The sequence below is a fragment of the Anabas testudineus genome, chromosome 16, assembly GCF_900324465.2.
Source record: "Anabas testudineus chromosome 16, fAnaTes1.2, whole genome shotgun sequence".
Classification (NCBI taxonomy): Eukaryota; Metazoa; Chordata; class Actinopteri; order Anabantiformes; family Anabantidae; genus Anabas; species Anabas testudineus.
In genome coordinates this window covers 16,183,098-16,196,276 of record NC_046625.1, presented here as the reverse complement: position 1 = coordinate 16,196,276, position 13,179 = coordinate 16,183,098, and the positions used below count along the sequence as shown (strand labels likewise).

Genomic DNA, 13,179 nt, shown 5'->3' with positions numbered 1-13,179 from the left:
CATGTAAAACATTATGTCAGATGCCCGAGTCTTTTTTTTTTTTTTTACAAGAATACATTCAGCCTTTCCAAAGTACATTCATGGTAAAATGTGGTGCAGCTGCAAAGAATGAAATCATGCTACATCTAAGTTGCTGACATGACAAATATTTATTTTTTATTTCATTTACATTGTGAAAATCACATTGAAACTGCATTAGCTGTCACCAAACCCAATATGTGTTGATTTGTGCATGTAATGTCAATGCGGGCGATACACGACCGCCTTGTATGTGATATGGTGTGAAAATGGAGCAGTGTCCTATCAAACAGCTCGCACCTTTTGTTCTTGTTGTTATAAATGATCAGTCGCTGTTGTTATTGCTGAATCCCACTTTTAAAATCTCACACACACAAAAATGAACGTTTTGAATAAAGGTGCATTTCGTCAGCATCAAGTTCTATGAAACATAATACAAAATATGATGGATTTAGAGTAGAGTACTAAAAGGACATATTTATACTGCTTATTAATACAGTCTAGTAATGCTGTATTGTAAAGCCAATAAATAAAACAATCGATACTGTACATGGGTCACACAATTCAGCTGTTCTTTCCTATAACTTGAGGATTTCACATTGATTTGGTGACAAAAGACAACAATATAGCACCATAGAGTATGAAAGTCACTTCACGCAGACTTGACCCATCTCAGAGCGGTTCTCTCATGGAGGATGCCTTTAGTTATTTTTTTTTCCTTTCCTTTTTATGTTTTTCATGACCACACAGAGTATTCTGCTATTGTCCAGTATACGACAAACCCTAGACTGTGTTTTATCAAGCCTTAGAGTAAAATGATGCCTTCTTCTTTCTTGCTTCTTTGAAATGTCAAACTTCAGATTTTCCAGACCAGGGAGCATCACGTGTTATTGTGTGGCAGCGCTTCAAACACTGTCAGCCATTTTTCTCTGTTGGTCTGCCATCACTGACCTTTGGTTGACTGGGGGATGTTAGATGTCCTGGTTACAGATTTGTTCATACAGATACAGTACATAAACAAAGCTGGGATTTTTCAGGTGTTCTGTTTCGCATGGACATGTCAGGCCTATTCACTTTAATCAAGACTCCAATTTTGCTAGTTCCTCTTCATAATTCTCTCCTTTATTTGTACTGTCCTGATCACATTCCTGTGCAGTGCTGTCAGCGTCAGGTTCTTGTATCCAGATGTCCAGCATCACAAGGGCACTGTGACTGTCTTGGACTTCCACTGAAATGTCCTTTGTTTTCAGTGAGTGCCACAAGCTTAAAGCAAATACACTTTTCAAGCATGGACGTCAAATGTAGTCTTTGTCCTATCTACCTACAGATCTGTCTATGACACAGACAGAATTGCTTGGTGTGATTATAGGTTTGAATTGGAGCAGGACTGGCAGCACTGCTTGCCATAGAACTTATGGTTGCAGACTCCATGCTGGGGCACCAGGTAACACCAGTTGAAGTAATCCCTACACGCAAGGTCTGTGGAAAATAAACAAAACAAGTATATAAGTTTGTTTCTATTCGATCAAAGTTGTTTTATGAGTACAAGGACCAAAGCAATGAGATATAAGAGATTCTATACCTTTCTTCTCAGATGGTGGGCAGAAGTTGGTGTTGCAGGCCTGGGACATTGAAGGTTTAAGATGGAGTGCACAGCCAGGGGAGGGCTTCCCCTGAACTAGACACTGGACCATCCTGGCCTGTACTCCTCCTCCACATGTCACTGTGCACTGCAGAACAATTTACAGATCAACTATTTACAATGCAAATGCCAGATTTCTTGTATGACTGAGCTACATAATTCTGTTTATTATTAATATACCTGAGACCAAGGGGATGAGTGCCATTCTGGTTGAGGCAGAGGTTGAGGGAGGGGCTGAGGTGTAAAAATGGTCCTATGATGCATGCCCCATTGGTAGACCGGTGGGGTAGTTCGGACAGGGCAAGAAGCCATGATGCAGGGCCTGTGGAGCTCTACTGTTGGCTTGGGTACGTGGTGGCACTTCTTGGCAGCAAGCTCTCTGTATTTCCCAGCTGTGTCCTTTAAAACACAAGATGTCATCATATAACATGACACCCTCAGATAAAATGTTAGTTACAGGTTGATAAATTGCAACTTTCATTTGTCACATTTAAGTACAAAGCACACATCTTACACACCTTTTCTGCACACTTGATGAACCGTGCCTGATGCCCATGACCACACGTTACTGAGCACTGAACATGAGGCAGAGAAGAAACAGAGAATCAGAAGAAAATCCTTACATCCTGCACAACCACTGGATCCATTAGATGTGTTGTTTTTGTTCCCATAATACCTCTTGCCACGTGGAGACAAACCACTGGACCTTGCGCTGTTTCTGGCAGCGTTTGATGAAGCAGGATTCTTGGCTTGCAGGTTTCGTCAGGGCCGCACACTCGCTGTCTGGAAGCGTGCGTGTTTGGGCACCCGGGTTGGTGCTCGTACACAGAACTGTCCTCTTCTTCAATCCGTTGCCACACTTACGAGAACACTGCCAGAGAAAGAGAAACACAATGATGCTGATACTTGATAACTTTAAAGAATTTAAGCTTTTGTTTTTCTTTAAATGGTTGCTTCCAGAAGGAAAATGCTAACTGAGGCAGAAGGGAAATTCATGATTGGGGAACATTTGTTTTGTTATTATTATTATTAATATCGGTATTAAATAGATTTATATCATATTGTTTATGTAATTGTTTAATTTAAATACATTTGCAGCACATTTATCATTTTATAGGTATGTGCTTCAAGTAATTTCTACTAAAAATAAGGCTTTGTCCAGATGAATTCAGTTTGACATAAAGCAGCTGTTAAACAACCTAAATGTCGCAGGGAAAATATGTTAACAAGCCAACTATACACTAAAAGCATTTCAGCATGGCTACTGTGTCACAGTGACTTATTGTGCTTTACTTCCTTAATAATTCCTTTGAGGTAGGCCACAAATCCCCCCAACTTTCAAGTTTGGACCCTTTGCACACATCTTATGGCACAGCCATAATTGAAATGTTTTAAGTGTTCACTGCATCCAAGAAACAGGACTGTGACACACTGCACTGTGTGTACCAGAGAGGAAGTCAACTTGTGGAAGGTCGTTCGGGATATTTAGGGTAAAAATCCGAGTTAAAGAAGTTTAACAGTACTATGACTCACCACATATAATGTACAGGAACTGGGCAGAGAACAAAACATAAGAGGTCTCAGTGTGAACGTAGTCTGAAACCACTGAGATCACTGTCATAAAATGTGGTGAAGCCATCAACACAAGGGCTCACTTAACAGCACAGTGAGTGTAGCTGTGTAGTTTTGGCTGCTTCTACTGACTGAGTAGGTTCATTCAAAGTTTTAAATATTTTAAATTGTGGGCCCGATCACTTTCACTCACGCTTACCTGTGACCACGGTCCAGTGGTCCAAACTGGTGGACAGCTTTTTGTGTTGCAGGCCTGACTTCTGGCTGGGGTGGGTTTGCCACAGCGAGAGTCAGCCAGGGTCTCTACGTTGGCCTGGCTGGTTCTCTGGACACACTGGACCTGCCGTGTCTGGTCTCCACCTCCACAGCTCCGGCTGCACACCCCCCACTCTCCTATAGACCAGCTGGGACAACACAATACAAGCCTGCTGAGTCAACATGCAAAGCTCCTCAATCACTTACAGAGACAGGCCTGCAGGGAAGACACGGTAACTGTACAAAGATAGCAGCCATAGAAGACTGTGTGACATCAGACACAGTGGAGTGCTGCAGACCTAATTCTATCAGGTGTTAGACATTTGTTCACGGTTGACTGGCTTCAGAGTAACTGAAACGGCATGCTTTTAATCTGTAACATAAGCCCCACTGAACAAATTTAAACCCCCTCCTAGCATAAACACAGGTCTCAAACTAAACATTAAATATGTCTTTTATTAGTACCTCCAATTATACTTTCTACTCCTAACATCCTACAAAATCTAGTTTTTCAAATATCTTCACATTTACATCCTTCGTAGGGTCATTGCATCTATCCTCAAACTCAAGACACAGGCTAACAGTCTGTGTTGATCATTTAAGATTTGATCAACACACAGTGGTGCTTGAAGGTTCGTGAACCCTTTAGAATTTTCTTTTTTCTATCTTTTTATGAATAAATATGACAAGCAGATCAGATTTCCACAACATTATCTTTAAAACAGATAAAGGAAACCCAACTAAACAAACAAAAGCAAACATTTTAAACTCATTCACTTAGTGATTGTAGAAACTGATCCAACCATAAAACATTTGTCAAACCATGTCTTCCTCTGAGGTCTTCAGAAATCTACTTTCCTTAAGCCATGACACACACAAGATCAGTCTGCAATTGTGAAAATCCATATTTCTCATTGACTGAAATGAGATGAATTACTAACCCTAAATGTTTTCATAAAATTTTCCACATTAAATAAATTAAGGATGTTTTGTCTAATTTGTTTAATTGCATTCCTACTGTGTTCACAAACGTTCAAGTGCCTCTGTCCATATAACATATTTAACATGCTGACAAAATATTTATTAGCCTCTGGTACAAAAATAGCACCTTTATGGAGTCATTAGATGCATAAATACAGCAAGCAGAAGACGAACTAGAGTCACAGTCATTTTCAGAGCCGCATTGTATTTTTCAAGAGACTTATTTGGACACATTCTGCTCGCGCTGTTGGCTTCAAGATCGAAAAAAAAAATCCAATATATCTTGTATTTGTATATGCCCAGAAATATTCCAAGATGATGTAACATACAAGCTTGTGGTTAGTTGATATCCTGGATTTATTATGTAAGGACTTTACCAGCTTGCTACAGCATGACATCATGCTGGCAAACTTCATGAAATCCTATTCTGATGGTCTCACGTCCATTTAGTCACATCTCAGATATCAGTAGCCGCACAGAAAAATAAAATATATCATCTGGTGGACAGTGGCTGAATGGTTTTGTGATGTGGCGGATGAGAAAGGTCACATATTAGCTTTAATTAATAGTGAAAGACACTTGTACCAGACGTTCATCACCTTAGTGACCTCAGTGGAATGGCCATTGGTATAATATACAGATTGATGCCATATCAAATTATAGACCACTTTGTGTTCTGTGACTTGGCTGCTGTCAGTATGTGTTGTTGGAGGATGAGTAAGCATCACACCCTCTGTATAGAAGCAAAGCGGATCAGATGTCCTGTGGACAGAGTGTCAGATAGCTTCTGTGGTCAAAATTAAGCTGTCTAGATTCTCACCAGGGGCATTAAATAACCCCTGACCAGTGTTAATGGCTGTGCCACTGGGGGTGCGTCTGAGCTTTTTATGTATTTATGTATTACGTATGGGTATTTCTCTGCACCAGTGTACGTCTACTCTGCGAGACAGAATGGTATCATGCTCTAAATGTGAGTGGGCATCGGAAACCTTTTTCCGTGATGTCATGCTTGTTCATAAGTACAGCACCTCTAAATAGTATGACCTGCGGAGATGGACTGATGACCACAGCCAGCTTGTCTGGTCTAGTGTGGATGTTTTGGTCCATGCAACTCATGTCTCAGCTGAGAGTTTATACTACAGCAGGCATTTGGCAAAGGTACACATGAAACAAGTTCTAGTTCATTAAACCACGAAACTGAACTCAAATACATTAGGAAACACAGATTAGTTTGTTCATTAGAAACAAACAGTGCCGTATTATATGCATGTTATGGACATTCAGGTTTAAATTTCTGATATGTATTCACTGCACTACATTTCTGCAAATACGCATAATCAGTGTAAAAGCATGGAAATGCAACATAGAGGCCTTGGCTGTAACTAATGCGGGGAAATATAGATTACCTATTATTATAAGTGTGCAAATGTTCTGCTGTAACACAAGAATGCTGCTGCTTTCAATGTTTGCATTTCAAGATTGACAATTCCAAACTCTCTGAATTATTGAATTATTAGGATAATTCTTGAACCTGTTCAGAATTCAGTGATGATAACGTGAAGAAATGTTTCCTTAACTATGTTGAGAAATCAATATATTTCAACAATATCACATTATTTTCTTGATTATTATTGTAATTATTACTTCAGAGGAGCTGTATATACTGACTAACAATGTCACACCTGATCAATAAAGGCAGAACATTAGTCGACAATATTATTGCAAAAGCGACTAACAATATGATTTGACCATAATAACTGATAATCATGAGTAGTTGTACTAATGTTTTGCATTATGATGGGCAATTTCAACTAAATCTCAGGCAAATAGTCTGTACAAGTGTACAAATAGTCAATAAATAAATTGTGCAACCTTCACATATTATATGATTTATTTAAAAAATTGTGCTTTGCCTCTCTAGTATGTCAAATTCTCTCTTTCTCTTTATTACACACACTCACACTCACACACTCTCAAGCACAAAGACACACCTAAGCAGCTGTAGATAATGAAGGAGATAGTCCCAGCAGAGGAGTGTAAACAGTTGTGAGATTACTTTACAACCACTATTATCACTGCTTCCTCAACTCAGTGTAAACACACAAATCCATTAGTGAGTAAATGCTGATAGGGGTAGTGTGTGTGTAACTTTTTAAGTGGTGGGGTGTGAGAGAGAGAGAGAGACAAACAAAAGCAAAGTGGAAAGAAACAGTTAGCAGCATTAAGTGCTAAGATAACGTGTGAGGGAAAGGGGAGCAGCTGAGACAGTGAGAATGTCAGTTTGAGCACATTAATACATGACTTTTAAAAGATACAGACACTGAGACAGACAGATAGACAGACAGACAGACCGACAAGCAGACAGACAGTGCGTATGTTTGACCTAAAGCCACAGCCCGACAAATCCCCTGCTGAGAGATTGGAAGTGCTGCAACCTGAGCACAACTTAGACTAACTGAGTGACAGCTATCCTTGGCTGTCTGGTTGGTAGTATCAGTGTGTGTGTGTGTATGGGCGGGCGGTTGGACTGGGTCGGACAGGGCTGGACAGGTCACAGACAAAAACACATCAAAGTGTCCAAGCCATTAGGGTTATGTTCACAACTCAGCCTGAAGCCATCCAGGTAATGGACACTGTAGTGGAGGCTGGGCGAGCCTGCTGTAGCTCTGACCTCAAAGGCTTCACCTATACCTCTACGTGTGAGAAGAAGACAAAGAGAAACAAAGACACACAGAAACTAACCTTATGGCCTACACACAAAGGTAAAAAACGAGAGGCCAAGGGTATAAAAAGTGGCCCTAGGTTTTGCAAAAAAGGATGCAACTCTTGCAGAGGACACAGGTTTTGTGTGTGAGATGAGTAAGAGCTCAAGTACCTGTGGAAAAGACACAGTCACTGTCTGTGGCTACCAGATAATGACAGTGTATTCATGTGCTATAAATGTCAAGATAAAGCTTGAATTGTTTTGTTTGTTGGCATAAATTCACAAACACTGACATGGCGTTTACCTTCTCCTGTCCTGAAATTTTTCGTTTCCTTTCTCCACTCTGATCCATTTACCAGCGGGGACATAATAAAATGTTCCACTTTGAATGCTGCATCGAAACATTATACACGACGCTGTATAAATTAGGTTTACGTGGATATGCACATACAATATATAATATATCTCTTTCTGTAATTAGGTTTATTCGAGGGTGGTTGAGACCATTCAATGAGTGTCATGTTTAAACGGATGTTTAAAATGTTAAAGCTTCATATTGTATAGTGAAATTAAGAATTTGTTCAACTCACACTTCTCTGTTACATTTGATGTGAATGACATTTGACAGGTTGCACTGTAACAGTCCAGCATGTCCATCTGCTCTGGAAGGCCACATAACGTAGATGAAAGCTTGACCTTGCTTCACATTTCATCCAAAGTGCCTCACAGCTCTGTTTCTTTTATTTACACTGAGTGGAAATCACCTATATTCTTACTGCTAACATAACAGTGAATATAACAGTGAAATCAAAGCAGGAAAGAACACATAATATACAGCACAGTACTACACATGATGACACAGCGGACCACAAACATGCCATTATTACTTAAAATGTCTGGCCTAACAAAGCTCTGGAGGACACAGTCCCCCTTTTCTGATGACTTCATATATTTCTTTTTCTGTCAACAGAGTCGCTACATTATGTCAGTGAATATGAGACAGCTCTGTGGTCATCATGCAGGATTTTCCTACGACACCTGTTCCAAAAAAGCCGAGCGGGAGTGAAATATTCATGCACTGACACTGCTGTACAGAGGAAAATTCCCCCTTGAAACAGCTGTTGGTTACTATAAAATATGAGATAAATGGTGACTGGAATTCCATGATTTCAGTGCTGATTACATAATGTTGGTGGCCTGCATAAAACTGTATCCTTGAGAACATTTTTGCAGCAGCATGTTGTTTTTTTTCAGCAGGTGTTGGGACACTGACAGTGGAATACAGATTAAGACAGTGATGAGCAGGAGGGGAGATACTGAAGGAAGAGAGATGCTGCACGCGCTGTTCCTCTCTTGCCGTGCCCTGTCTTCTTATTGTAATTCATTTTCACTGCCTCTTGGAAACAAAGTGATGTCCGGGAAGAAAGGCGCAACAAAGCCTCACTGTGTCTTGTCTCTTGCACGGCCTTCTCCAAACTTTAAAAAAAGTTAATAACAATATGTTCTCATAGCAATTCAAGTGGCTTGGTTGAACCACAACACAAGAAAACTGTTTTTTTTCATGCAAAGGACAAACTCACATTTGGACATACAACAACAGAATTTTTCTGGACATCCACATGCAACACTGATTGAGATGAGGTCAGCCTCCCAGCCAAACCCCTCTCTGCTCATAAATCAGGGAACAGCTTGTCAGCAGTGTCCACTTCATTTGCAAGAACTTGGCTGATATTTCAGACTATTGCTCAGAAGGTACAAGGGAATACTGAGAACAGAGAGACTGAGGAATGGATGCCACAACAGCAGTTGTTAAAAACCTTGTGGTCTTGCTTTGTCTGTGCTGCGGTAGCAATGTGGAGGCTCCCCATTGTAAATGTACTGAGCATTAAACAGTGAGTGGTAGTTCTTGGTCTACAATCTCTAGAAGAACTGTCTTTGTTTATTAATTGCAGGACTTAAACTACAAAAGCACAGATGAGGTGATAAGTGCTTATCAGATTTAAATAATAGAAATATAATATTTATTTTTAAACAATGTGTGGGATAATTGATTAGATATCTCCACACGATGAAGACGTGCACTTGGCTCTATAGTATGAATGCTACTCTATACAGTATATCAAGTGTTTAGAGGCGGTGTCCAGTTTTTCTAGCTGCAAACAGCTGCATTGAATTACTACGTCTATTTAGAAACCTTACACTACGTTACTACCAAACTTTTGTTTAAAAATACATTTAAAAAGTCATCTGGAAACTGCATTCTCAAGCAGCTGAGAGAAGTAAAGCATCATGCATGGTTCTGTCTATCATCTGTATGTTGCACTGGTAATCTCCTTCGTCCACAGGAATTTTGGGGACCCAGGAGATAACGTCTGCGTGTTAAGTTAGAAGTTATTGCATTTTCTGCAAGTGCACTTGCAGAAAATGGACTCGGGGGAAGTAATACCTCAGCAACAGCTGTTGCAGGAATGATACACTGCATTTTCATTGGGCAATATGTTGGTTTGACTGGTATTTAAAAAGTACTTGGGCCCATTACCTGTTTTAAAGATGGTACAAGGTTTATCATAAAACCTCATTTTCGTGGTTAATATCTGTCCACACCTTACAAATACACATACAGCATAACAAAAACCTTATTTATGTAAAAAACACATCATCAAGAAGAAATCTCATGTTGCGACTTCATTAAAACAAGAGTGACCCCAAGAGCATCTTTTACAGATTTCTTTTCAGCCTTTATGACACTGTCCAGAGCAGTACAGACAAGGGAGGGACATTTACAGTTCTGTGTGTGTGTGTGTGTGTGTGTGTGTCTGTGTGTGTGTGTTCACACATGTTCTGCCTGTCAGCAACCACACCACTCCCTATAATGTCCGTAGCATCAGAACACACTGACTAATCTTTAATCCACTGCCCTGGCCCTGAGTGTCAGGGCTATAGACAGTGACCAAACCAACTGAGCTGAGCCAAGATCCAATGAAACCACACCCTGAAACCACAGAATCATTAGTGGCTCTTGCTCCCCACTGGTGTTTTTTAAAACTATATTGTCATACTGTTGTACATTCGAATGCGTTAGTGCCACTCTCAATGACATTTTACTAACATCTACTCTAGAAAAGCCATCACACCATCCTGAAAGTGAACATCAGCATACGATCGTGTTTCCTACTGACACTGCGAATGAATCCTGGGGTTGTTTCTGGCGCGCCCGCGTGTAAAAAGACACGTCTCATCGAATGAGCTGGCAGTGCATTTTGCACATAGCAGCATTTTTGAAGTACAAATCTAAAAGTAAAAAGTCCCCAATGAGTCCTGATACAGACAGAGCATATTTTCGTATGAGCTTAGGTCCCGCAGTCATGCAACATGTGAAAAAGGTTTACAGGTTCTTGGCCTGCTGTATTAAACAACCACAGAGGTTAACTGTTCCTGACAGTCACTGAGGTATCATGCGGAACTGGATGAAGACACAAACAGGATGTCCAGTGGAACTTCCCTGCGTGTCTCACACGCATGTTTTGGCCAAAATGTAAGTTATTTTTCATTACATGATCGAAAAATGTCGTCATCGCAGAACAGGTGCTTTCCTGGGCTGGGGAAAGGGTGGAGAACACGGCCTGTGTTGCCTGACGCTTTATTATGAGGAGATACAACAAAGCATGTGCACAGTACACTTTATAGCCCTTTCAGGACACGCCAATTGAACAATTAAATAATTGACATACTCTGAAGTCAAGAAGTCTAGAAGGACCAAATATTCAGCCTTTTCTCCTCCAAAATGTAGCAGGAAAATATGAGGAAATGTCTCCACAGTTCAAATACCATTCATAATGATGTCCAGATTGAAAGCAAGTTCAAAACAGAGTGAAGATAAATTTGAGAGGCTCTGAATGTTTTCAAGCCATAAATGATCAATTAGTATATTGAGTTTTGACTTCTCAACAAAAACAGAACTAATCACAACTAAGACCCCCTTGAGATTCAGTGACAACATGTTTAAATGTGTGTGCATGACTGGCAACATTTGATAGAGCATAGGGTCTAACCTGGCAGGACACGGCTGGGTGTTGCAAGGCATCGATCCAGTAGCGGGTCTTGATTTGGGATTGCAGTAGGATGTGTTCACCTGCACTCTCAAGTCTTTGTAGCATGCTGACTTGGTGTTCATCTGACCTGTATGGGTTATATACAAAAGACTTCAGACACACTGTAGTTACATGTTGAATTCCAGTCTAAAGTCTGTTTGCACACGGCTACTATAAAATACAAGTAGAACAAAAAGGTAGGTGACTAATGATGTGATGGATTAAACAGCTCTGGAAAGTTAGCATTATATTTATTTTATTATTTAAACATGTAGAAAACACGTGTTTAAACTGATGATGTCTCCAAATGAGTGTTCTGGAGTTCTGACATAAATACAGATCTAACACTATTGTTTGATTTCATGTGAAACTTGATTCCCAGTTTCACATGTACCACGGTATTTGGCCTTAGGAAAAGGCAGTCGGCACATCTCAACTCCTACAGGCCAGTTAGTAAGTCACACTCTTTAATAAAAGCCAACAACCCCCCACCCATCGTGACCTGCAATAAGGAAACAAAGAGGCGGAGGTGGTTAGGGAGGACAGAAGCAGACAAGGGTGGGGAACTTTAACCTGGGGGGGGGGGTCAAGCTACAAAAACTCAACACGGGGAGCTTTGTTCCCACTCCTGATGCCGAGCAGGGTCACACTCACAAATACATCATTGTTTATACACTCACAAAAAGAAATGTGAGTAAACACACACACACACACATCCACTTTTATTACTCTGACTGCTGATTGCCTCGGTCATCATGACATTATTTATGTTTGTGTGCATGTGTGAGTTTTATATTAGGTCTCTGGAGGGACACTGGTCTAAGCCATGCATGTGTGTACTTGCTTGTTGTTTTTGTGTGTGTGTGTGTGTGTGTATGTGTGCGCATGTAATAGCAGGTCATCAAGTAGAGGTTCCATCAGTTCCAAGGAAGGGCTATGTCCCCTCAGTAATGACGGGAACAACGCTCCCCTCTCCATTTAACCTGCAGCTAAAAGCCTCATTAGAGATCAGAGGAGCCAGACTAAGCTTTAGATGCTTATCCACTGATCTACAAACCATCCTAATCTGTGGACTGGCAAACATCTGAAGATCTGAATGTGACTGATCCTCTTTTTTAATAAATGCAATAGACTAAATAAAAATAATTTTGGAATGTATGCACCGAATGTAAAAGAGCACGCTATTGCACATTTTTAACAGCTTAGAACAATACGCAATATGATAACTCAAATGAAAATCCTTTTCTGGCATTCATGTCAGTACATACCTCTAGCACAAGTTGCTGAGCACTGAGAGCGTATGATGGCCCATGTATAATTGTGTTTGTTGTGGTTCTTTTTCTCTTCAGATTTCCTCTGCGTGTATTCCCAGCGTACACCTGGGTTCCAGCCTTGTAACAAAATCTGAAGGCAAATATGGTAAGAGTGATGAGATGAAAGGCGCAACGAGAAACAAAATTATATGAAGGCACGTAATCAAGAAGAGGAGTAAAGAAGTGAGAGATAAAGGTAAATGGGAGAGGTCTGATATGTTTTGTTGTACTGAAAAATAACAAGCAATTGTTGATCCATTGATCCTTTACCTCTATCACCAGTGTCTCATTGGTAGGACCATTTGATATGAGGCTCTCTGGTCTGTTATACGGTCTCTTGTACTCAAAAATGGCTCCAGCGATGGGGTGACGGCCTGGCCAGTCAACTGTCCAGTGGCCGTTCAGGTAGTAGTGTCTCTGGGTGTCCCTGACAGCCAGGTAGGAGTTGGATGTGTTCAGTTCCATAACACGGATACTGCGAGCCCCCGCTGGGATGGTTACCACGGCATAGTACTCTGAGAAAAGAGAACCGCACATAAAAAGCGTAAATCAATAATAACAAATCATAATTAAAGCAAACATTTACAGACATTTCAGATAAAA

The 13,179-nt window shown here is 40.5% G+C and overlaps 1 protein-coding gene across 1 annotated transcript in view; it reads right to left on the bottom strand.

Annotated features, from left to right (window-relative positions):
• Positions 1–207: 207 nt before the first annotated feature.
• Positions 208–13,179, bottom strand: part of LOC113169164 (A disintegrin and metalloproteinase with thrombospondin motifs 16) — a 39,238-nt gene continuing 26,266 nt past the window's right edge. Inside the window, exons 16-24 of the mRNA XM_026370350.1 lie at positions 12,847–13,091; positions 12,532–12,667; positions 11,225–11,351; positions 3,432–3,636; positions 2,337–2,531; positions 2,179–2,235; positions 1,841–2,059; positions 1,601–1,748; positions 208–1,497 (exon numbers count right to left, since the gene is read on the bottom strand). Of these exons, the coding sequence (XP_026226135.1) occupies positions 1,382–1,497; positions 1,601–1,748; positions 1,841–2,059; positions 2,179–2,235; positions 2,337–2,531; positions 3,432–3,636; positions 11,225–11,351; positions 12,532–12,667; positions 12,847–13,091 (1,448 nt within the window). The 3' untranslated portion in view covers positions 208–1,381. The remainder of the gene's footprint in view (positions 1,498–1,600; positions 1,749–1,840; positions 2,060–2,178; positions 2,236–2,336; positions 2,532–3,431; positions 3,637–11,224; positions 11,352–12,531; positions 12,668–12,846; positions 13,092–13,179) is intronic.